The following is a 21178-nucleotide window of genomic DNA, read 5'->3' as shown; positions in this document are numbered from 1 at the left end:
TAAAACAACCCCAGGAATCCAGAAATTCCATATTCAATATAAGATAAATCTCTGGAATATTTTTGGTATCTACAGTCGGTACACACTCTAACTTAATGAAATCTGAAAAATTATTTGAATATTTGTATGAACAAATCTCTTAACTTTGTATACATATATAAATATGAAACCCACATAAGGCAAATTAAAATACTTTTGTAGTGTTTCAATAAGCCCAATTTATTTTCTTACTTCCTTACAGTACCACACTAGTCGAGTTAGACTCTTAAGTTTTCAAAGTTGTTATTTTCCAAGCAGTGCTACATCCGTTTCGTATTTACACTGAACGAACACAATGAATGCGCTTATTTGTCCCTCCTTCCAGTTCCCTCGAGATAAAGCCGCCTGCCTGGCGCTAAATATTTGATGAAGCTGCAAAAGGCAGACAGAGGAAAAAGATACAAGTGCCAGATACTGGATACCAGATACAGATACATTTGCAGGCCCAGATGGATTGGATAGAGATGGCCTGCTGCATAGACAAGCTGTCTGCCAGCTAGTACGTCAGTTGTAGCTTTCCCGCTTTTCATTTGCCAAATGCAAAATGGATGTTCAACTTGGACATGTTTGCTCTCGACTGTCAAATGCTCGACAAAGTGGGCGTTTTCGGGTCGGTCGGGGGGTGGCAGGTCAGAGGTTATGATGGTTTCGTACCTCTTGTCATTTACCTCATTTGCACTTGAGAATTTATTTCGGCCTGCGGTGTGCTACGAATGCCGTATTTACTTATTTACACTGACCTTTCCCACATGCACTAGGAAAAATGTCATATACCTACATATATAAAAAAAAATTAACATAAATAATACAAAAAGACATAAATATATAATACAATTTAATTAAACTTCTTGTATGTATGTATTTTATTTTATACAATACAATAGAGAAAATTGATGTTTAGTAATATAAATGACATACATTTTAAAGCAATCATCAGTTCAAAGTTAGCAGAGCTTCCTGCTAAGAAAGGCATACTACAGCTTCTGTAGCATACTTTTGCAAAATGAACCATTGCATTTTTTGCAGTGCACACCGTCCCCAACCAGTTGTGGCTGTTGACTTTGCCGTCGTTTATCTTATCTGAGGAGATGTCGTCGCCGGATGATGATAGAAGAGTAGAGACAACGCCTTTGCATTTGTCTTTACCTCCATGGCCCTTTACCACCCCCAACACACCTCCAGTACCCAGTACCCATTATCCATGGCATATGTATGAATTGCTGGTGTGGCTGTTGGGCACATGTCTTGGCATTTCCATTTCCATTTGCATTTTCAACAATTGTCAATTGTGGAGGACGCACTGCAGCATTGCGCCGGCAACGGCATGGGACATTTGCATACGTAAGAGTGTGACGAGAGTACGTAACATTTGTCTGCACAACGACAAGCTCACTTTGATGCCATCAAAGCCGCCCCCAACCACCAGGAAGAGCAACATCCACATCCACATCAACATCAGCAACTACAACTGCAACCAGCCAAGTTGGTAAAGTTTCGTCTGGCCTTTGTTTGCCCCCTTGTTGTTGTTGTTACTGTTTGCTGTATACAATTTGCATAAAACTCAAAACGAATTTATTTTGAAAGGCAACTTTATTTCTCTGCCGGCGAGCTGGTCGGTCATCCTCTTTAAGTTCACACCCGCACCCGAGAGCTCAACTCCTCGACAGTCATTACATAGTTTGCGACCAGGACCTGCCTGTCCTTTGAGCACCAGGTGCAGCTTGCATATTCGTGGCCAAAGCCAACCCAACTACCTGGATCCTGGTAGGATTCCAGGACAAGAGCTCATCACTTCCCCATTCCCGTGGGCTTAAGTCTTGCTAACCAGCCAGCTGAAGTGGGTGGAAATGACCTCGTCTGTCGCCCGGCGAATGAACTTTAATTAAATGCTAATAGTTAAAGTTGCTTTGAGCGCAGTTTTAGTCCGAGTTTTTAGGGTAAATACGCACGGTGTGTAAACAGGATGTGCACGTGGATGTGGTGCCTGCAGCAGACAGACGGAAGAGGAAGTGGAAGTGCCTAAGGTGTGATCTCCAGCAGGGAGCCACTTGACAAAGTGCAGCGGAGGAACTCTGCTCGCTTACTCAATGCCAGCTAGAGGGGTAGGCTAATCCGATGATTGTTTACATCCCATAGGTGTTTACTGGATTTCGGGCATGGATTCTTTTAGGCTGACATTTTAAATATATAATTTTCCTCATATTGCATTGAAACTGCTTCTTCGCTTAAAAACGAGTAAATTGGAACTTACTATAGCTATAGTTTCTCAATACTAATTTTACAAATTTTATTACACTAATGGGGTTGTATTATTTAAGAAACTGTATCCGTTTTAAAATATGTTTTATCAAATTTATTGAGTACCTTCTGGAAAAGCAATGATTTTGCGGATTCTTCTAACTTAATTGGAATCCGAAGTGTATTTTAGTTTCTCAAGAAATAAATTGAATTTTAAACGCATTATTTATTTCTCTACATGTCAGTTTTGTTCAGACATTAGTGCACATATTTCTTCTTGACACATTTTTAAACACTTTTATACGTAACCACGCCTATATACTCTTGAACAACCAAGTTTGCTCAAATTTACCGCGGAGTTAAGTGAGTTCGTAAATCAAAAGACCAATCCCAAAATACGGAAAATGGGCAAGAGATCGCAGAAGAACAGTGTGCTGATGGTCTGCGTGGGTGCGTATTCCCTTGTAAAAGCTTATCCTGTATACTGTATATTTTGTAATCATTATGCAAATGGACTGCGCCCGCAGGCAACCTCTGCCGCTCCCCAATCGCCGAGGCTGTGATGCGTGACGTGGTCGAGAGGGCGGGTCTCCAGGGGGAGTGGCGCGTGGAGAGCGCCGGGATCGAGGGGTGGCATTCTGGCCGCCAACCGGATGAGCGAGCTCTGAATGTCCTGGCCAGGCACAACATCGACTACTTGGGCAGTGCGAGAGTTCTGGCCCCGGAGGACTACCTCAAGTTCGACTACATCTTCGGCATGGATCTGAGCAACCTAGCCGCCCTAAGGCGTATGGCTCCCAAGGGCGCCACTACCAAGCTGCTTCTCCTTGGGGATTTTGGCCTAAAACCAGATGAACGCATCCTTGAGGATCCCTATTATGTTAGTTGATAGTTACTACAGTTTACTATAGGTCTATGCTCAAAGTTCGTTTTAAACTCTTCGTTTACCTAGGAAGAGAAATTCCTAACCAAATAGATAATTCTTATAAATATGTTTGCCTTATATACATTGAGTTTCTAAATATGATGAAGTATTTATTTTTACATTCTGAATATTTTTGACTTTTCCCTTAATATATTTTATAAAAATTAATTCTTTTATATTATCCAGGACATTGGCGAAGCACCATTCGAACAAATTTACCGGCAGTGCAGCATAGCGTGTAATAATTTCCTGAAACAAGCGCGTTTAAATCAGATAATGTAGAGAAGCCCCCGACAGCCGCCTAAGGGTTAATCCATCCTACCGACCACAGCTGATAAGCCGCGTTGCCAACTAGCAGTTGAAGCCAGGGCTGCAACGTTCGGAACCTTTATTCGCCAGCCGGAAAAAGAAAACAACACACCAATTTGTTCTCAAAAATCCCCGTGTAAATTGACTAAAAGATGGTTCGCAAAGTGCTAATGATTTGTTTGGGTAATAAAGTACACTTTTATCTTATGTAAGCACCTATAACAAGTCCACTGACCTTTCAGGCAACATCTGCAGATCCCCAATTGCGGAGGTCGTGATGGTGGACACCCTGGAGAAGGCGAATGTCAAGGACGTGGAGGTCGATAGTGCGGCAATTGGAGGCTGGCACGTGGGCAACCGGGCGGATCCGAGGGCCATCAGCACTCTGCAGAAGCACGGCCTCAAGTGCACCCACATCGTTCGGCAAATCCGCAAGCAGGACTTCTCGGAATTCGACTACATCTTCGGCATGGACGAGGACAACATGAGCGAACTGAGGCGTCTGGCGCCCAAAGGCTCCAAGGCGGAGCTCCTGATGCTGGGCGACTTCGGACTCGAGAAGAAGAACCGCATCATTGAGGATCCCTACTATGTAAGCCACTCTTTGAGTCCGGATTCCACCCGATTAGAATACGAAGTTGCTGGGGGAATAGATGATCATCATCATCACCATCAAAAGATAAAAAAATCACATTCCTACATATAAGAAAGTAGTAAGATAAATGATTTTATAGGACTGTTGTCCTGGTCTACTCTAGATATATGAATCTTGTCAAATAAAGATAGGTTTACAAGTCTTTTAGATTAAGAACCTCATTTAAAAGTAACACACTACATAGATTTACAAACGACTTTTAGATAAAAAAAACTGTACTTAAAAGCTTAAGCTAATACTTATCCCGATTTGTTCTTTCAGGAGCGTGGAGCCGAGGGCTTTGAGACCGCCTACCAGCAGTGCGTGGTGGCCTGTGCCGCCTTCATGAAAGAGCGCCTCCAGAAATGAATGATTTGTAAAAGTGTTGTGATATAGATAATCTAATAAATGTTGATACTAAATGTGAACCGGTTTATATATTATGTATATACAATGAATCAGCTGCATTGGTCATCGGAACTTGCAGTTCCCATTGCGAAAATGAAGGTTCTGTTCGTGTGCATTGGTAAGAGTCAGCAAACAAAAGACAAACTCCAATTTACAGTGTTACTTATAGGCAACACCTGCCGATCCCCAATGGCCGAGGCCATCCTGAAGCATTTAGTGCTGAAACGAAACCTCCAGGACTGGTATGTGGACAGTGCCGGCCTCCGGAATTGGAACGTTGGCTTGGAGCCTCAGGCACGTGGACAACAATTGCTAAAACAACATGGTCTGAAGACAAACCACTTGGGTCGTATGGTAGTATGCACTATTAACTACAAAAAAAGCCTTCTGATCTTTTGATCACTCTTACACTCGTAGATAACTGCTCAAGACTTCTATGACTTCGACTACATATTCGCCATGGACAATAGCAACCTGTTGGAGCTTCAGCAAATGGCAGCTAGGCTTGATCCCAGACCGACGTGCCAGATTCAATTGCTGGGTAGCTATATTGGTCGCAAGGAGGATGAGATCATCGAGGATCCATACTTTGTAATTTAAACGATCTTATTTATGTAGTGAGTGTCTAATGTTGCGCTCTCTTCCACAGAGCCAGGGCATGGGAGGATTTAATGCTGCATACCTGCAAATACTGGAAAGCTGCGAACGTTTTGTGCAACATTATAAATCGGATGATAAGTCGGTTCCGTTAGGACGTCAATAGAAGTGTCAAAAATAGGTTGTACAAAGTATGCATCACTTGTAGGATTTTTGTACAATTATATTTCTATTCCATAGCGGAGTATTACTTATTAAAAAGAACGAGTAAAAATGCCAAACCTTTACTAATGATTTATAAACTCTTTGGCTGTTTATTTCCTTAATAAGTTCATTTAAAATACACTGCCATTCAGCACCTTGTCTATGAATCGCGACCAGCTGAGTTCGAGTATTTTGAAAGCTTTCGTCTGTTCCTCCTCCGTCAGCGTGGAGTAGCGCACCGAATTCCACACCAGAGTCTTGAGGACCCTTAGCCCAGCATTGTTGGGCGCCAGGCTCATGATGGCATAGTAGAAGTCGTAGCTCAGGCCCTTGGCATTCCAAAAGCCAGGATCATCGTTGCATATCACCACGGGTACATCAAGGGCAAGATACTGGGCACCCGGATGGTTGCGCAGGTCCCAAACCAGATGCAGCACCTGATTTGAAATGGGACTAATCTCCACGGCGATGCGGCGCGACTTCACGGCATTCAGGAGGATCGGATGCTTGGCCAGAGCATAACCATGACCAATGCGAGTGGTGTTCAGCAACAGGGCATCCAGCAGATTGATATCCGTTGAGGCGCCAAACCAATCTATAAGCAATCAATCATCAAGTTGAGCAGATATAAGAAGATACCACTTACTGGTCTCCCCGCCATGTAGGAAAAGCCGAGATGTTGGCGGAAGATCTCTTAGGGCAGGCAGTAAGGAAAAAAGTGGTTTTCCCTTGTCCTCTTGACCCACCAAATCGAATCCAACCAGAAAGTTGGGCAATGCTTGGCTAGAAAAATAGTGTGAATATAAATACTCTGCGAAATCAGTATAGGCATACTCACTGCAACTGCCTAAATTCCTCAACCATATCCTTCATCCGATCCAGTTCATATCCGCGATAGACGGCGAGAATGACTTTGATGCCCAGAAAATCTGGATGCAGCTTCACAAACTTCTCGTTAATGTCATAGAGCTCGCGAATAGTACGCTCTCTGGAAAAAGTGCGTCCACTGGCGTCATAGAGCTAATTAGTTAAAGAATTGTCATTAGCTAGGAAATATGGTATTTATCGCTTCCAACCATTTTGCAACTAGTCCGAATCTCTGCGTACATCACATTGTCATTGTAAAGCTCCTCGAGCATCTGCCAGTGATAAGCTCGAAAGGCTGGCAAATAGGTTAGGGCATCGCTCAGGGAGTCAAACATGTCCTGGAACCGATCCCAAACCTGGGTAATTGTGGGGTACTCCACTGTAGGAAAAGAAAGAATAATATTACGTCACCTGGCAATGGAAAACCGTGACTTACGCTCTGGAACTGGTGTGTACAAATTGATCAGGCGTTCGAAATTCCGATCGTAGATCTGGCGATCCAACGAGTTCCGCCGCTCATCGGCAACACGCACGTATTGCGATTGGCATTCGTGCTCCTTAGGAGTCCTGCGGAATGTGAGGACACTTCGTCCTGTAGCCGTCGTGCAGCGCAGCAGTCCGGGCATGTACGACAAGTCGTCCACCACCCACTTGGAGCTCACGGATGCGGTGTTGTGCAGGTGGAGCACCGAGCCCTTGGGCATCTTCTGTAGAAACCGGAAGATCGCACTCCGATCGATCAGCGGCTTTGCCTTGAAAAAATGCAGAGCTGCCGCATTCTGATCCGCGTTTCGAAATCCTTGGGCCAACTCTCCGAGCTTGTACTCCATGAATATATCGTCCACCTTGGCCTCCTGGGTGTTCAGGTAGGTGTGTCCACCAGTCATCAGCTCCTCCTCCGCCGTGAGAACAGCTTGCCGTGCTTGTTCATAGCCTAAAAACAATTTGTTAAATATTTCCTAATAGCTCACACTCCTGGTGCTACTTGAATTTATTAATATTAATTATATTGCTGACCCCAAGGCCATTGACCCATTTCTTTTTTAACCATGTCAGTTTGTCAACTTGTGTCGTCCATATAAAATGAGCCAACGAATTGGAAATCCTCATTGCTAGGAATGTCAAATTCGGATAGTAAAACATATTCTGCCACGACGATCGATTGAGAAAAAATCGCACTTAAAGCTTAAAATATTCTGAATAAATACCCCACAAACTAATATCGCTTTTTGGAAAGAAACAATCCATTAACTAGCTCAAATCATACTTAGTGCAGTTTGTGCCTGGATCTGAAGTTGAGAAGTCAGGAGCATTACAAGTATGAGCAATCGTTCCATTGTGCGAAAGGACTTTTAGTGCCTGTCCGATTTAGTTGTGAGTCCTGTCCTTGGCTAATGAGTTCACAATCCAAATATTGACTTGACTCCGCCGGGCACGTTGATTTATTATATTTATTATCGACTTGGTGATTGGCGACTGTTTTTTTTCTACGCGACCACTCGCCAGAAGTGTAAGCTTAGAACTGTGGATACCATCGTGAACAGCGGGTGTTCCGACCAAGAAAAGCAAAACTATCATTTTGACAAAATCATTCAGCGGAGCCCGCTCATAAAAAAAATTAGTGCAGAGGTGGAGCCGGGGTGGAAGCACAAATTGTGGAAGCAATTTCATTCTGGAAGCCGGGTTGTTTGGTTGTTTGGGTATCTTTTTTGTATAGTCGCATATCTGAGTGATTGAATGCCAGTTGCGCATATTAAGTGATTTAAAAATTTCGAAGGCGTGTGCCCATCGCTCGCTGATTTTAAGCTATTTGAATTGTTTCTATTTTGGCAAATTTTCACTGACGTTGACGGACGCGGTTGTTGGTTTTCAACAGCACACGACGATGGAATCACGAGTACCTCGAATACCCCACCTTATAAAGTGGTCTGGATGCTTTTGAAATTTACGGTTATTACAGATGTGGCAATTATCACAGCTTACACAAATGACATTTGTAAAGTAATGTTTATTTTTCGCTAGCTTTTTTCAATGCCAGGCAGATGGTAGTTTACAAAAAAGGTATTGTCATCGAGCTCACTTTGTTATTTTTGGGGAGAATTATAGTTCAATTATAGATAAATGCTGTTGGATACAGATCTTGCAGGGTTCTTTTATTAGAGTTTCCCAAAGACATACTTCTAAACTGATTCTAAACGTGTTATATGCAATGTTTCAGATACTTCAAAGTACCCGTGAATGGAATGCATTTCCAGGAGATTTCCCTGTCATGATCAATGGCCCCATTTCACGTTCAATGTCAAGTATAATTTTGGCGGGTAAACTGTGCAAATTGGGTTAGTCAACGAAATGCAAAAATATGCCCACGATCGCAATGTTTTCACATTATATGTACAAAAATATAGCGCTGCTGATAGAAGCATAGAAGTGCGGCTTTGGTGTTCCTCCTAATACCCTATATACGATTAGCAGCGACTGCTATGCTTTCCCTGGATATATATTCTATGCACCCCGTTATATATTTACATACAGTATCACTCTGAAGAAGGGCATTTTGGCACTGGGCATGCTACGTCACGAACTGAATTCGCAAATTGGACGAGGGGCCAGTGTCAACGAAAGTGCCAACCCGGGGACATCCAAACATTGCGCGCCCCATTCCGGAGCGGACTAATCTCCGTCATTGAACTGCACCAGATGCCGCTGATCCCACAGCGACCAAGATCATGATCAGTGTGGAAATTGCACAAGCCGTATACGGGTCGCTTTCCTAAGCGGTGGCCACTATCAGTTGTTTGGCGATCGCCAAGAGGCGCGGATCTAGTGAAATACGGCGTACATTCCGCAATCGAAGCTTAGATTACTGGCAGATGATGTGGTTTCTGGGGGCTTTGGTAGCCTCCGTTGTGCTCCTAACGGGCAGCCTGCAAGCCGCAGATCTTCGTAAGTTCCGGATGATGGTCCAGTTCTTCAGATTCCAGTTTTTATGGTATCACTTGATTTTCAAATGAGTTGTTCGCATGACGTACTCTGATCATTGTGCACCTGAAATGTTTTTGATAACCTTATTCAAATGTATGTACAAACATAATCGCCATGAGTCGGTTACAAATATTTGTTTGAGGAATAACTTTTAACAAAAATAAAAATGTATGGTAAATTCACAGGTAGTATAATTTACGCATGTTGTTTCCGTCTACGGAAACTATACGGAAAAGTTAATTTAACAACAATATTTACTCGTTTTTATGGTCATTATTATGCTCAGTTTTGAAAACTGCTAATCTCAAATTCTAATGTGTAAACAAGTAATAAAAAGTTTCCATGTTGATAAAACAACAAGTGAAACAACAAAATATGACGATTTCCAATTAAATTAGTAAACCAGAAGAAAAAGTGAGATATATTAATATAATGGCAATGGTTTTGAGTGCACAAGTGTAAGGACTTTCACATTTGCATCCAGCAGCTTATGAAACACTGAGGGAGCAGATCATGGAAGCGGAGCGGGTGGCCTCACTGGGGGGCAACATTTGGCTGTCGTCCGACGAGGAGAAGGCCAACAGCATCCTGATGAACGCCAAGCGGGCGGAGATCGCCGAGGGCCTCAAGACGCCGGAGAAGTACGCACCCGCGATGCACTTCTTCCAGGGCAGGCAGTACGTCCGCCAGAGCGAGGTGTTCCGGATGATCCAGAAGATGCCGAAGGGCGCCTTCCTGCACGGCCACAACACGGGCATGGTGACCTCCCGCTGGATCATCCAGAACCTGACCACCACCAATAATCTGTACACCTGCCGCAATGTGGACGGACTGCTGGTGTTCACCTACGATCAGTCCGGATGTCACAGCGAGGTGCAAAACGTGTGCACCGAGCGAATTAATGCCGAGGATCGGGGAAAGTACGAGCGCCAGCTGGAGAAGCACATCAATATGCATGGACCCAGGCCGGAAGGTAAGGATATCACCCTTAATTTGAATTACCATTTTAAATCCTGGATTTCTAGCTCTATTGCCGAACCGAAAGAAGATATGGGAGCGCTTTGAGAACATATTCACCACCGTGGATCGGCTTTATAAGTACCGACCCACCTACTGTGCTTATCATAAACGCATGTTGGAGGAACTTTGTGAGGATAATATTATCTATGCCGAGATACGAGCCTCCCTATCGCCGGTGAGTAATAGTGCGTAATATCTTAAATTGTGATCTTAAAACTATCACTATTAACACAGCTCTACGACGACAACAATCGAACTCTGAGCACCTTGGAGGTGGCCAACGAGCTGGAACGGATTGTGGAGGAGTTCAAGGCCAAGCACCATGACTTCATCGGCGTTAAGGTGATATATGCCAAGCGGAATCGTGCATCCGAGGAGGAGATGTTAAGGCGAATCACCACTTTTAAGCAGCTACAGTAAGTGTATATAATTACTAAATGAGACTCGAATAATGTAATACTCAAAAAACCTTATCTGCTGCAGCCATGCCAAACCAAACTTTGTAATAGGATTCGATCTGATTGGCCAGGAGGACACTGGAGATCCGCTGAACAGGTATATCAACCAACTGTCCGATCTTCCCAGCACGGCAAACTACTTCTTCCACGCCGGCGAGACGAGTAAGTAATTCGAATTCCATATACCCTGGAGAGTACAGTCCACATATCCCATAGATTGGAATGGCCGGACGGACTGGAACATGATGGACGCCATTCTGCTGAATACGAAGCGGATTGGACATGCATTTGCCCTGCCCAAGCACCCACAATTGTGGTCCACCATCAAGAAGCGCAACATTGCCATCGAGGTGAACCCCATTTCCAACCAGGTCTTGGGCTTCGTCTGGGATCTGCGAAATCATCCTGCCAGCTTCCTGATAGCCGAGAACTTTCCCATCGTAATATCAGCCGATGATCCGGGTGTCTGGGGAGCCAAGGGTCTCAGCTACGACTTCTACTACGCCTTCATGGCCCTGGCTCCGGCGGAAGCGGATCTGCGCTTCCTCAAGCAGCTGGCCTTGAACTCCATCAAGTACGCAGTGCTCACCTCCGACGAGCGGCGGAAAATCAACCGGGTGTTCCAGCGCAAGTGGCAGGAGTTTATTGCGAATGTCTTGAACCCAAAGTTCTAAGTTCTAATATAAAAGGTTCTAGTCTAAATCTAATTGTAATACTGGACAGATGCTTTACCCTTCTCCTAAGCTAAGTGGTTCTTTAGCAGTTCTTTTCATAAAAAGAGTTCGTAACTAAATGGCATTGGGTGCAAACCATCCATGAAGGCACTTGGGCACGGGTCCATTGGTGTGGAAATCACAACGACCCAGTTCGGTCATCGTTTTGGCACATAGTACAATTAGGCCCACATAGCGATCGTTAAGACCACCCACCACCATGGAGGCCAGGATAACGCCATCGTCCTCCGATTGCGGATCCGGCGAGGGCACAAAGATGGGCTCACTGGGATACACATTGTCCTCGCACCAGGTTAGACTGGTCTTGTTCCACACATCCACCTTGATGAGCTGTAGGAATAAGGGTTATATACAACTGTTGTAGGAATGAAGTATTGGTATTTACAGTTCCCGGATTCTCTGCATCCACATCGGAGCTAATGGCGTAGAAGTATCGGTAGTTCTTGCCCATATAGCGTTCGTAATAGATCCTTGGAGTTTCACAGCCCCAGTCACACAGCATTTCAGGGCGCAAGAGGATGCCATTGGCGCCCTGAAACGCCGCTGCCTCACTGCCCTCCAGGGTAACCAGATTAACTAGATTTCCCTCCTCATAGCGTCCCCGTTTGGCATCTCGCTTGGGACTTTCCTCTCCAGCCGTACTCTGTTTGCCATTGGTGGGCATGTACGTAATGTCCGCATACTGCGAAGCCGAGTGCTTCATAGTGCGAGGAACAGGCGGGGCACTGAGGCCAGCAAGGGAGAAGGACTTGACCAGTCCCCGTTTCGCGGTACTCGGCGGAGGAATCGTGCCCAAGGGCAGGACAAATCTCAAGGGTCGTCCCCGAAAGAGGGTAGCATAATTGGGATTCGTTTGCATATTGGCAATGGCCTCCAGGTACATGCAGTTGATCATTTCGGGATTCCTGTAGCTGCATATGTCCACCACCACATGGCCATCCTGCTCAAAGCAGTTGATGATGTGCAGGTAGAAGAAGGCCTCCGATTCGTATGTCTGCACCAGCTTGCCGGAAAGCCGATCTATAAGGTGAAAGAGTGTCGGCCGATCTTCGAACCACTTGAGACAGGCCGATAGGTTCTGTCCACCTAGCTGGGCTTTTATATATTCCGTGAGGGAAACGGACAACGGCTGTTCCACAATCACAAAGTAGTGATCCGTCAAACCGAAGGTGTGCATGTAGCCGGGATGCAGTTTCCAGCGGCAGGGCAGTGTGGCCACCACATGAGCGTCCTCGAACATCTGCTCGCCGTGCGGGAAACAGAGTATGGTGTAGGCCGGTCCAGATCTGGTCATGGTGGTGCCCAGGTTGTAGACAGTGCCACTGGGAAGAACATGCGGATGCGAGGTGTGGTTCACCACGCCCACAAAGTCGGTGGTGCAGATTCGCGCCTCAGTGGCCAAAGTGCAGGGATTGATTCTATAATAATATTGGTATTTTAATAATAATAAAACATTATTATTCAAGGAAAGTTACAGTGAACAAACCTATGCATAAAAGGAGTCTCCGTAAATGTGTAATACTGATCCCCGAAGGGATAAATGGAAATCATCGAGTTATCCGTTCCACTGTCCGGTCGAAAAATGGCCGCAAATCTATCGAAGATCGAGTGGCAGGGATCCGGGACAGCTGCCGTGCCAAACTCAGTAACCACAATCCGCTGGGCAGAACGATTCTTTCGCAAGGTCTCCGTGTCCACGAAACGATTCTGGTAGGTCACCCGTCCATTCTTAATGGCAAATCGGTGCAGCAGGGCGGAGCAGTCGAACAAATGGCCGAAGGTCATGTCCCCCACCTTCCAGCTGCCGGGTCCATTGCGCAGCAAGCTTCCGCTTATCCATTTAGGGATGTGTCCACTGTGGTGACCCTCGATGGGATCAACTATCTCCCGCTCGCAGGATCGCAGCCACACGTCCGACGAGCAGTTGGGATACAGGCGTCCATTGCCATCCAGTCGCTCCGCTTGGGGATCATTCTGCTGCTCGTCGTATTTCACCTGCAAGAAAAAAAGGGGTTGGTCTTAAAGCTTTCGGATTGAAATGCCTTAATCCGGCTGCACTTTTGCCGTGGATTAGCAGGGATTATCCAGTCGCCAGCTGGCTGATTTCACACATTCCAAACATTTCGTCAGCTGGAACTGTTTTCAAGGACCTCCACGGGGTCTTGAATACAGTGGGGCCTCTTAAACTTGAATCGTAACTCAAACCCAAACCCTAGATAACGTTTCGAACTCAGTCAGCAAATTTGGCCAAATTTCGGAAGCCTTGATAAAATTGAAAAAAATTCTTTAGTTCTTAAATAAATTTGCCTATCAACCGACCGCAAAGAAGTCGCGCATAAAGCTTTTGAAGACACCGGCCGCCATTGCGTGGATAATCCAAGTGTGAGTTGGGAGATCTCTTTGGGTGGTCCAAGCTATGTATGATGCAATATTCCGAAATCGAATTTCCGAAGCGAATTTCACGTGGACGGTCCGCTTGCAATGAGTGCCGAATGACAACTGGCAAGTGCTCCGTGGGCTGCCCACCTAGTTACATTGAATGGGGGATGGATGGGCAGCCCATGTGGTTGGAGAAGGCGGCCAATTGGAGGCAACCGACCCAGCATTATTCATAATTTTGATTGACAGTCGACGTGGCCACGCCAGTAGACTACGACCATTGACGACACAGACCCTACACCGACTGAAATCCATTGCAATGGACATGGAGCAAATACAAGTGGCTCAGCATTTTTGCCGCTTCGGAAAACAAACATTTTCCGAGGGTTGTGGGTGGTGGGTGGTGCGTAGAGGGCATGTACTGTAGGCGCGACTAGCCAAGTTTTGTGGTGACTGCTGTCGAACAGGGAAATCTAATACAGCCCAGTGACTGACTTTAGCGAATGACCTTGCTCCAAACTAACCGGGTATCTTGTATCTCCCACAGAAGCAGAAGCCAAACGATAGACAAAGGGATCCCCAACCAGATGATGAAGTAAGTACCGACTTAGCCTAAGCTCTTAATCTGCTTGTGGATTGCGGATTGCGCACACCCATCACAGACTTAAGTTCACGATCAAATCAATTACGACTGTAGGGGGTTGCATGGGTTTATTGAATAAACGTTATTCCGATCTATTTAGGTGCATCGAATGCGGCTGAGCAGGTGCACCGTTCTCAAACGCTGCCGCATTTTGTAGTAAATTGATTTTAATTTCCAATCTTATGCAGCTGTAGTTTGAAATCTAATTGCATTTTAAAAAATTTGTTTAAGAGGGTAGGGAAGGATTTTTTAAATTAACAAGAGGATCAATGCTTTTAATATGTTTTATATGCTTTATTATAGACTCAAATGCTTTATTGTTTTAAATATACATTTTTAATTGAAATATAGATTTTTGAAAGTTTTCCATAAACACTATTTCATTTTCTTCTTCCTTTTAAGAAACATCTAAGAAGCTTCTCAGTTCTTAGATAGCATGTATAAAAAGTATTACAGAAAATAGCAATAAACATTTACAATTAAAGCTAATAAATAAACATATTAAAATGTAACGGTCGTTCGAGACTTAAAAATTATTACCGTTGAGTTGCACCAGGCGAGTAGTGTTGAAAAGCGAGCGACGAACAGCTGACTGCTGACAGTGAGCCAAAAATAAAACGACGCAAAACCTGGACAAACCCGAATTCACCTGTGTTCGGCGGCTTTTCAGCGTCCCACTAACCCATTCAACCCATAATCCCTGCCAGCTTCGGTAACTCAGAGTTTGACTCGTTCCGCGGAGCCCAGGAATGTGACCAGGCATCTGCATTCGGCGGCGACTTCGACTTTGGACACTCCTGCTTTACCCACTACGGCTGTCCCAGCAACATGAGCGATAGAGCCAGCCGAGGACGGGGTAACCCCACCAGCAGCAGGATTCCCCGCTGCGCCCAAAGTCCGCGCCAAGCGCCAGTGGCCCACTCACCCAGGCCAAGCTGCGCCTTTCGCCCGATCTTTCACGAGAGGACCACTCACGAGGACGACCAGGTGCTCACCCAACAACTATGGAAACTGGCTCGGAAGTCGGGCACCCTGAATCTTTCCAACAAGGCATTGGCCAGAGGTAAGTGGACGGGGAAGAATAAACGGTGTGGTCGCAGCACTGTAACTCGAACTTCAGAAATACGTTACATTAATTATTCAAATATGCAATGTACTTAAAAAATATCAAGTCATAAAATGATGTTTTGGAAAGGGTTTTATTTATAATCCTATGATACCATCCATCATTCGAGTAACAGATCTGTGACTGTATTATGCACTAAAAAGTAGCTACATACATTGGAGGGTTCGCAAGCAGTGGTGACCCAGGAGCAGCTGCGTCATTGGAAGTCCAAGGTCCCGCCGAAATCGATTCAGACGTGTGATCAATGGAGTCCCGGCCTCGTTGACAGCAGCGCCTTGTGGTTCCAGTTCATGTGAGGCAAAAGCGATTCCGATCTCGAACTTGACCTTGGAGGATACCGAATTTGGGGCGAAGCATATTTGCCGCTTCACTGGCCAGCATGCGCGCCTCGAAGTGATCCATAAAGGTGCTTCAGGGGTGCGTCCCCAGACCAGTCATCGCTCGATTCAGTCTACCCACTGAGCTGAACCACATCGGTTGTGACTCTACCGAAGCATCTCCCAAGATTGCGTCCTCTAGGAAACAGCTCACCTCGTTTTGCATGTGCGGTCCCTATCCGCGGAGGCGTCGCTACTACCAGATTCGCGAATTTCAGATGGCCTCCTCGGCGGACGAGCTGGAAAGCGAGGATCCGGACGATGAGCTGGAACTGGATGATCCCGAACCTCCGACCCGCTCTGAAGACTGTAGTGTAGTGAACTTGCAGGATAAGCGTACTCTAATTGATTCGACATTTTATCATTCCAGTGCCCGAACGGCTCTACGACATTAACGAGGCAGATGCAGACAGCAAGGCCGTGAACCTAGAGCAGCTTACGATTAAAGAGGAGGATGCCTGGTGGAACCAAGTGCCATTGAACAACCTGGACCTGAGCTCAAACACCTTAACGCACTTATCGCCAAAGATCGTGAACCTGCAGTCACTAACCGTGCTTACGGTATGATATGATTATTACCATGAAACCCTTTAATGTAAAATCAACATATTAGCTGCATGATAATGCTTTGGTGGAGTTGCCACCGGAGATCGGGAAGCTGGAAAAGCTAATGCGCCTTAATGTGAGCCACAACAAACTCAGCCAGTTGCCCCGTGAGATATACAGTCTACCGGAGCTGCGACACCTCAACATCTCGTACAACGAGTTTAACGAGCTTAATCCGGACATCAGTGACCTTCACATGCTTGAGTTTTTGGTGAGTTGGTTTGAGGATATCGATGCTGGTCTAATAGCTTTAAATAAAAAACTTATTACACTAATACTTTATACAAATTCCTAACTATTTAAAAGATGTATAGATGACCTTTAATTTAAGTAATTGAGAATTAGTTTTATGTTTTACAAATATGGTTTTGGCGTCTTATCTGACTAATCCCATTCAATATATATATCCTCCCGTAACAAACTGCTTGCTAATCCATTTGTAACGAAAGGACGGTGGGCATAACAATATTCAATCCCTGCCCGGCGGCATTGGTTTCCTGGTGCGTCTAACTGCGCTCTTGTTGCCCTATAATCACATCAAGGAACTGCCGCCCGATCTTGTTAATATGCGCTGTAAGTGCTGCTCCATCTCAAATATTTGCTAATCCATGTCGAACAATTTCGTTATTAGCCTTGCAAAAGATTGATCTTATGCAAAACGACCTGACTTGCTTGCCGGAAGATATGGGCCTATTGAGAAAGCTGGAATGCCTTTATCTGCAGCATAACGACATACTGGAACTGCCCGAGTTTGAGGGAAACGAGACCTTGAGCGAGCTGCACGCCAGCAATAATTTCATTAAGGTAATTAGCAACCTTACTGAAATCGAATCCCATTCATAATGTTTAACTTCCATTCCAGACCATACCAAAAGCTATGTGCAGTAACTTGCCCCACCTGAAGATACTCGATTTGCGGGACAATAAGATCACGGAGCTGCCCGACGAGCTGTGCCTGCTGCGCAATCTAAACCGCCTGGATGTGTCCAACAACACGATCAGCGTGCTGCCAGTCACATTGTCCTCCTTGGCCCACCTGATTAGCCTGCAGGTTGAGGGAAATCCCATCAAAACAATCAGACGCGACATCCTGCAGTGTGGAACATCGCGAATCTTAAAGACTCTGCACGAGAGAGCTTTGGCCAAGGCAAAGGAGGAGGGTGGGGGCGTCGATGAGGCCTTCACGTCAGCGGGCATCAGTGTTACCCGTTTGCGTGCTGGCCAATCGGACGATGGTGATATGCCCGGAAACTTTCCGGATAGGTATGTATCAAGAGCTTTACTTTCAGCAAGGACGGCACATTGATCTCCGCCGCTGTAGCTTTCACCACCAGCAACAGCAGAACGGATTCCAATGTCATTGTCCATATCCATGCCAGCAGCAAATGCAGCAGCAATTTTGTGTGTATGAGCCGCTCAGAAACTGTCAGGAATATGATCGCCAGACCCAGGGGCACATATATGAGCCGGAAAACTACCAGCAGCAGCATCAGAATGGCAGCTTGAAATCACTTTTTATGCAACAGCAGAAGCAGCGAATGGATTATCTCTATCCACGTTCCTTTATGTACCAACAGCAGCAGCAACAACAGTTCTCCTATGAGCAGGGTCCATACTCTCGCTCAGCTGTCCATCCACGTTGGGTGTAGTGTACCACCAAGTTGCAATATTTATATATGAAATTTACTGCATCCATGTAAGCCTTGTAACTAACTTGAATCTCATCTCCACATTGCAGATACAAACTACGACATACACGTACATTAGCTGTCAATCTGGAGGAGCTCACTGAAGTGCCCGACCAGGTGTTCCAAATCGCCAGGGATGAAGGAGTGCATGTGGTGGACTTTGCGCGCAACCAGCTGAGCACCCTGCCCAATGGGTAAGTTGCGTTAGTTTTGATGGATGCAATTTTTCAATGCTTTGCATAAATTGATTTACAGACTGCAGCACATGAAAGATCTGGTCACGGAGCTAGTTTTATCAAACAATGTCATCGGCTATGTGCCGCAGTTCATCTCCCAGTTTACACGTATATCTTTTTTGAATTTGTCTAACAATTTGTTGAATGACCTGCCCACGGAGTTTGGCGTTTTGAATACTCTGCGTGAACTAAATATTGCAAACAATCGGTGGGTATTGGATATATATTAAAAACTAAGTAGCTTAATTTAACCTTTCCTCTTATTTATTGTCAGCTTTCAGTTCATACCCAACTGTGTGTACGAGTTGAAAGGCCTGGAGATCTTCATTGCCAGTGAGAACCACATAAAAATGTTAAATGTATCGGGTCTGCAGAGCATGCCACGTTTGAGCACATTGGATCTGCGCAATAACGATATTGAGACAGTGCCACCAATCTTGGGAAACCTGACAAACATCACGTAAGATCCTTGCTGAAAGTAAATTGATCGAAGATGAACTTAATATCCCTGTATACTCTAGCCACTTGGAGCTGGTGGGCAATCCTTTTCGACAGCCCCGCCACCAAATCCTGATGAAGGGCACTGACGCTATAATGTCGTATTTGCGGGATCGCATACCCACATAGAAGAGCAATTCACAACGTTTTTGAGAAACACTTCACTAGCAATATGTTTATTTTGAGGAATAGAGTAATGGAAATTAATAGATTCCCTCGACCATGCCCACAAGCAATCAACCTATGGGTTGGATGTTTGTAGACATGGACGAGAGGAGCCGGTACAAGTACAACATACGACACACCCTGTGCATCCACCAACCGAACTAGTCTGCATGCCACAATACCTAGTGCACGTTGTTAATTCTGGCTGAGCATCTGCAATAAATGGGAATAGTAAAGAAAAAAGTGCGTTCTTTCTTCCTTTTACTTTTGCTCAACCACTTCGCTGCGCAAGCGCTTGGCAAGATTGCGTCTGAGTTGCAGGGCTGCGTTCTCTTCTGCTTCCAGTGGTGCCGGCATCGAAAGTTCCTTAGTCTGACCGCCGTTCTCGAGTAGCTGTTGGGCCACCAACGCGGAGCTGGGACGCGCTCCCTCCGGAGCATGTGGAGTACCTCGGGACATGGTCTCTTGTAGTTGCTTTGCACGCGTCTGCTTCTTTATCTGCACAATCTTGTCACGCTGCTGGCGCAGGTACTCCTGCCGCGAGACTACATCACTGGGGTCCACGCGATCCTCCTGCTCGAAGAACAGATTCAGACGCTGGAACTTGTCGTTGACCAGCTCCAAATTGGGCTCTTGCTCTGGAGTTAGGGTCGCTTCTGGACTCTCCAGCTCGTCAGACGCCGTCTTGGCTATCATTTGTTCCACCTCCGAGGCAGTATCCCTGTTTAAAGTAGCACATTTCATGTATAATAAATATATAATAGCAAAATACAAGAAGTATTGATTTCTAATTAATAAATTGGCGAAGAGCCCACAATTGCATAAGACGGGCTTATCCGTGGAGAACCCATTACCCACCCTGGATCCGAGCTCGCGTCCGCACTGCGGTCACCCCCCTCCTCGGCGGTACCGTGGGCCAATTGATTTTTCTCGATGAGATCCAGGGCCTGCAGCTGAAGCTCCACGTTACGTTGCGTCATCATGCGTATGAATATCTTAAGGTCGTTGGCGGCCCATATCTGGAAGGTAACATCTCAGAGACACGGCTGCGTGGGATCGTGCGCCTGCACTTACCTGCTGGAAAAGCACCTGGTGGAACTGAAAGGGATTTTCGCCCTGCCCCTGCTGCCGACCCTCCAGGCAAGCCATTTCAAACTGCTCCGGTGATATCTGCATCTCCTCCATGAAGCTGCCCAACATGTAGTCCACCAGATTCTTGTATTCCTCGTGAATCTGCAGTATGTCCGGATTGTTCTCATCCAACTGCTGGTTGGGATCGAAGACTGCACCAAATCCTTGGGTTACTCGCGATTACATGTTCGAAAAGCGCTCTCACCTAAGGACTTTTGCTCTATAAACGTCTGGAGCGGAGCATTCCAAATGGGGCCGTGCAGGAAGCAGACAAGCGAATCAAAAACCCAGGAGTCTTCCACCGACATTTTAGCTACAATTGAAAGAAGTGACTAAACTTCATAGTCAACATTTGCTGAAAGTATTTGTTTGGTCCTTGAATCGCTTGCCATGACAACGGAAAACCACCCAGCACCAACACCTGACAATCAGGTGTTTGATATATTGAATAAAATAACACGTTGAGAGCTTTGCCATTTGTTTCTGTTTAAAAACTATTAAAAACTATTATTTAATTTACTCATAATAATAATATAGAGTTATATATATCGCATTTTACGCACGGATGTTTAAACAACTAAATAAAATATTCAAATTATAGACGTAATGGGTATGTGTTAGGATTAGGGATTAGACAGCATATCATATACAATACACGATTTATATAAATACTATGTATAAACTATAGTGTTGTCGCTTTACGTTTACGCTTAGTTTTCATTCTCGATTTCATTATCATTTTGTTTTGTGTTCGTTTCTGTTTCTTGTAATCCTCATTCTTGTTCTGCTGCTCAAACAAACAAAAACATCAACTTGGAAGGACAAATGTTTGGATACGTATTCCCCGTCTATTTTATTGGAGTACAATCATAGGTATAGATTGTGGACTTCGGGAGGGGAACGATCGGTTGCTC

General features: G+C 45.3%; 8 protein-coding genes across 14 annotated transcripts; 5 read left to right on the top strand and 3 right to left on the bottom strand.

Annotated features, from left to right (window-relative positions):
- Nucleotides 1-2512: 2512 nt before the first annotated feature.
- On the top strand, nucleotides 2513-3654 carry LOC6536999 (low molecular weight phosphotyrosine protein phosphatase 2). The gene is made up of 3 exons (XM_002097532.4): nucleotides 2513-2727; nucleotides 2805-3157; nucleotides 3389-3654. Exons 1-3 carry the CDS (start codon nucleotides 2682-2684, stop codon nucleotides 3482-3484), a joined length of 495 nt encoding a protein of 164 aa, XP_002097568.1. The 5' UTR covers nucleotides 2513-2681; the 3' UTR covers nucleotides 3485-3654.
- Nucleotides 3562-4573, top strand: LOC6536998 (low molecular weight phosphotyrosine protein phosphatase 1). Its single transcript, XM_039376338.2, has 3 exons — nucleotides 3562-3694; nucleotides 3754-4103; nucleotides 4428-4573. Exons 1-3 carry the CDS (start codon nucleotides 3664-3666, stop codon nucleotides 4512-4514), a joined length of 468 nt encoding a protein of 155 aa, XP_039232272.1. The 5' UTR covers nucleotides 3562-3663; the 3' UTR covers nucleotides 4515-4573.
- LOC6536997 (low molecular weight phosphotyrosine protein phosphatase 1) lies at nucleotides 4533-5452 on the top strand. The gene is made up of 4 exons (XM_002097530.4): nucleotides 4533-4671; nucleotides 4723-4907; nucleotides 4971-5144; nucleotides 5203-5452. The coding sequence occupies exons 1-4, from the start codon at nucleotides 4554-4556 to the stop codon at nucleotides 5314-5316; spliced, it is 591 nt and encodes a 196-aa protein (XP_002097566.2). The 5' UTR covers nucleotides 4533-4553; the 3' UTR covers nucleotides 5317-5452.
- On the bottom strand, nucleotides 5434-8249 carry LOC6536996 (adenosine deaminase 2). Its single transcript, XM_002097529.3, has 6 exons — nucleotides 7489-8249; nucleotides 6658-7155; nucleotides 6431-6600; nucleotides 6193-6374; nucleotides 6001-6137; nucleotides 5434-5949 (listed from the first exon to the last, which is right to left on the bottom strand). Exons 1-6 carry the CDS (start codon nucleotides 7556-7558, stop codon nucleotides 5486-5488), a joined length of 1521 nt encoding a protein of 506 aa, XP_002097565.1. The 5' UTR covers nucleotides 7559-8249; the 3' UTR covers nucleotides 5434-5485.
- Nucleotides 8250-8941: 692 nt separating this feature from the next.
- Nucleotides 8942-11388, top strand: LOC6536995 (adenosine deaminase 2). 2 transcript variants are annotated; one of them, XM_015192563.3, is made up of 6 exons: nucleotides 8942-9164; nucleotides 9688-10176; nucleotides 10229-10398; nucleotides 10458-10639; nucleotides 10707-10843; nucleotides 10898-11388. In XM_015192563.3, exons 1-6 carry the CDS (start codon nucleotides 9092-9094, stop codon nucleotides 11353-11355), a joined length of 1509 nt encoding a protein of 502 aa, XP_015048049.1. In that variant the 5' UTR covers nucleotides 8942-9091; the 3' UTR covers nucleotides 11356-11388. The 2 variants fall into 2 exon arrangements, with proteins under 2 accessions (XP_015048049.1, XP_002097564.2); XM_002097528.4 differs by having other exon boundaries at nucleotides 8943-9164; nucleotides 9691-10176.
- Nucleotides 11302-13870, bottom strand: LOC6536994 (carotenoid isomerooxygenase). The gene is made up of 4 exons (XM_002097527.4): nucleotides 13735-13870; nucleotides 12902-13410; nucleotides 11801-12833; nucleotides 11302-11745 (listed from the first exon to the last, which is right to left on the bottom strand). The coding sequence occupies exons 1-4, from the start codon at nucleotides 13777-13779 to the stop codon at nucleotides 11470-11472; spliced, it is 1863 nt and encodes a 620-aa protein (XP_002097563.1). The 5' UTR covers nucleotides 13780-13870; the 3' UTR covers nucleotides 11302-11469.
- LOC6536993 (leucine-rich repeat-containing protein 40) lies at nucleotides 13759-19376 on the top strand. 6 transcript variants are annotated; one of them, XM_002097526.3, is made up of 13 exons: nucleotides 13759-13797; nucleotides 14342-14389; nucleotides 15145-15500; nucleotides 16311-16501; nucleotides 16554-16757; nucleotides 16996-17119; nucleotides 17178-17350; nucleotides 17409-17809; nucleotides 17868-18191; nucleotides 18285-18428; nucleotides 18490-18678; nucleotides 18745-18930; nucleotides 18992-19376. In XM_002097526.3, exons 2-13 carry the CDS (start codon nucleotides 14382-14384, stop codon nucleotides 19095-19097), a joined length of 2406 nt encoding a protein of 801 aa, XP_002097562.2. In that variant the 5' UTR covers nucleotides 13759-13797; nucleotides 14342-14381; the 3' UTR covers nucleotides 19098-19376. The 6 variants fall into 6 exon arrangements, 5 of the variants coding, with proteins under 5 accessions (XP_002097562.2, XP_015048048.1, XP_015048047.1 ...); XM_015192562.2 differs by lacking the exon at nucleotides 17868-18191; XR_005561689.1 differs by lacking the exons at nucleotides 18745-18930; nucleotides 18992-19376 and having other exon boundaries at nucleotides 17868-18189; nucleotides 18490-18631.
- Nucleotides 19115-21113, bottom strand: LOC6536992 (cilia- and flagella-associated protein 36). Its single transcript, XM_002097525.4, has 4 exons — nucleotides 20470-21113; nucleotides 20208-20416; nucleotides 19992-20152; nucleotides 19115-19854 (listed from the first exon to the last, which is right to left on the bottom strand). Exons 1-4 carry the CDS (start codon nucleotides 20570-20572, stop codon nucleotides 19395-19397), a joined length of 933 nt encoding a protein of 310 aa, XP_002097561.1. The 5' UTR covers nucleotides 20573-21113; the 3' UTR covers nucleotides 19115-19394.
- Nucleotides 21114-21178: the final 65 nt, after the last annotated feature.

This window comes from Drosophila yakuba, chromosome 3R (assembly GCF_016746365.2).
Source record: "Drosophila yakuba strain Tai18E2 chromosome 3R, Prin_Dyak_Tai18E2_2.1, whole genome shotgun sequence".
Lineage (NCBI taxonomy): Eukaryota > Metazoa > Arthropoda > Insecta > Diptera > Drosophilidae > Drosophila > Drosophila yakuba.
The sequence above is the reverse complement of the archived record's forward strand: the minus strand, read 5'-3'. Positions and strand labels throughout refer to the sequence as shown.

What these genes read in the sequence shown, in the direction of transcription:
- LOC6536998 (XM_039376338.2), top strand. Translation starts at nt 3,664, where the DNA reads ATGGTTCGCAAAGTGCTAATGATTTGTTTGG. An exon ending in AGTGCTAATGATTTGTTTGG is followed by an intron (nt 3,695 to 3,753) that starts GTAATAAAGTAC and finishes CTGACCTTTCAG; the next exon opens with GCAACATCTGCAGATCCCCA. An exon ending in TCATTGAGGATCCCTACTAT is followed by an intron (nt 4,104 to 4,427) that starts GTAAGCCACTCT and finishes TTGTTCTTTCAG; the next exon opens with GAGCGTGGAGCCGAGGGCTT.
- LOC6536997 (XM_002097530.4), top strand. Translation starts at nt 4,554, where the DNA reads ATGTTGATACTAAATGTGAACCGGTTTATATATTATGTATATACAATG. An exon ending in GGTTCTGTTCGTGTGCATTG is followed by an intron (nt 4,672 to 4,722) that starts GTAAGAGTCAGC and finishes TGTTACTTATAG; the next exon opens with GCAACACCTGCCGATCCCCA. An exon ending in TCATCGAGGATCCATACTTT is followed by an intron (nt 5,145 to 5,202) that starts GTAATTTAAACG and finishes TCTCTTCCACAG; the next exon opens with AGCCAGGGCATGGGAGGATT.
- LOC6536992 (XM_002097525.4), bottom strand. Translation starts at nt 20,572, where the DNA reads ATGTCGGTGGAAGACTCCTGGGTTTTTGATTCGCTTGTCTGCTTCCTG. An exon ending in ACCAGGTGCTTTTCCAGCAG is followed by an intron (nt 20,153 to 20,207) that starts GTAAGTGCAGGC and finishes GTTACCTTCCAG; the next exon opens with ATATGGGCCGCCAACGACCT. An exon ending in GACGCGAGCTCGGATCCAGG is followed by an intron (nt 19,855 to 19,991) that starts GTGGGTAATGGG and finishes TACTTTAAACAG; the next exon opens with GGATACTGCCTCGGAGGTGG.
- LOC6536994 (XM_002097527.4), bottom strand. Translation starts at nt 13,779, where the DNA reads ATGGCGGCCGGTGTCTTCAAAAGCTTTATGCGCGACTTCTTTGCG. An exon ending in TTATGCGCGACTTCTTTGCG is followed by an intron (nt 13,411 to 13,734) that starts GTCGGTTGATAG and finishes TTTTTCTTGCAG; the next exon opens with GTGAAATACGACGAGCAGCA. An exon ending in GAGACTCCTTTTATGCATAG is followed by an intron (nt 12,834 to 12,901) that starts GTTTGTTCACTG and finishes ATATTATTATAG; the next exon opens with AATCAATCCCTGCACTTTGG.
- LOC6536996 (XM_002097529.3), bottom strand. Translation starts at nt 7,558, where the DNA reads ATGGAACGATTGCTCATACTTGTAATGCTCCTGACTTCTCAACTTCAG. An exon ending in GTACACACCAGTTCCAGAGC is followed by an intron (nt 6,601 to 6,657) that starts GTAAGTCACGGT and finishes CTTTTCCTACAG; the next exon opens with TGGAGTACCCCACAATTACC. An exon ending in GAGGAATTTAGGCAGTTGCA is followed by an intron (nt 6,138 to 6,192) that starts GTGAGTATGCCT and finishes CTATTTTTCTAG; the next exon opens with CCAAGCATTGCCCAACTTTC.
- LOC6536999 (XM_002097532.4), top strand. Translation starts at nt 2,682, where the DNA reads ATGGGCAAGAGATCGCAGAAGAACAGTGTGCTGATGGTCTGCGTGG. An exon ending in TGTGCTGATGGTCTGCGTGG is followed by an intron (nt 2,728 to 2,804) that starts GTGCGTATTCCC and finishes CTGCGCCCGCAG; the next exon opens with GCAACCTCTGCCGCTCCCCA. An exon ending in TCCTTGAGGATCCCTATTAT is followed by an intron (nt 3,158 to 3,388) that starts GTTAGTTGATAG and finishes TATATTATCCAG; the next exon opens with GACATTGGCGAAGCACCATT.
- LOC6536995 (XM_015192563.3), top strand. Translation starts at nt 9,092, where the DNA reads ATGATGTGGTTTCTGGGGGCTTTGGTAGCCTCCGTTGTGCTCCTAACG. An exon ending in GCATGGACCCAGGCCGGAAG is followed by an intron (nt 10,177 to 10,228) that starts GTAAGGATATCA and finishes CTGGATTTCTAG; the next exon opens with CTCTATTGCCGAACCGAAAG. An exon ending in TACGAGCCTCCCTATCGCCG is followed by an intron (nt 10,399 to 10,457) that starts GTGAGTAATAGT and finishes CTATTAACACAG; the next exon opens with CTCTACGACGACAACAATCG.
- LOC6536993 (XM_002097526.3), top strand. An exon ending in GCTGTCCATCCACGTTGGGT is followed by an intron (nt 18,192 to 18,284) that starts GTAGTGTACCAC and finishes TCCACATTGCAG; the next exon opens with ATACAAACTACGACATACAC. An exon ending in GGAAACCTGACAAACATCAC is followed by an intron (nt 18,931 to 18,991) that starts GTAAGATCCTTG and finishes TGTATACTCTAG; the next exon opens with CCACTTGGAGCTGGTGGGCA.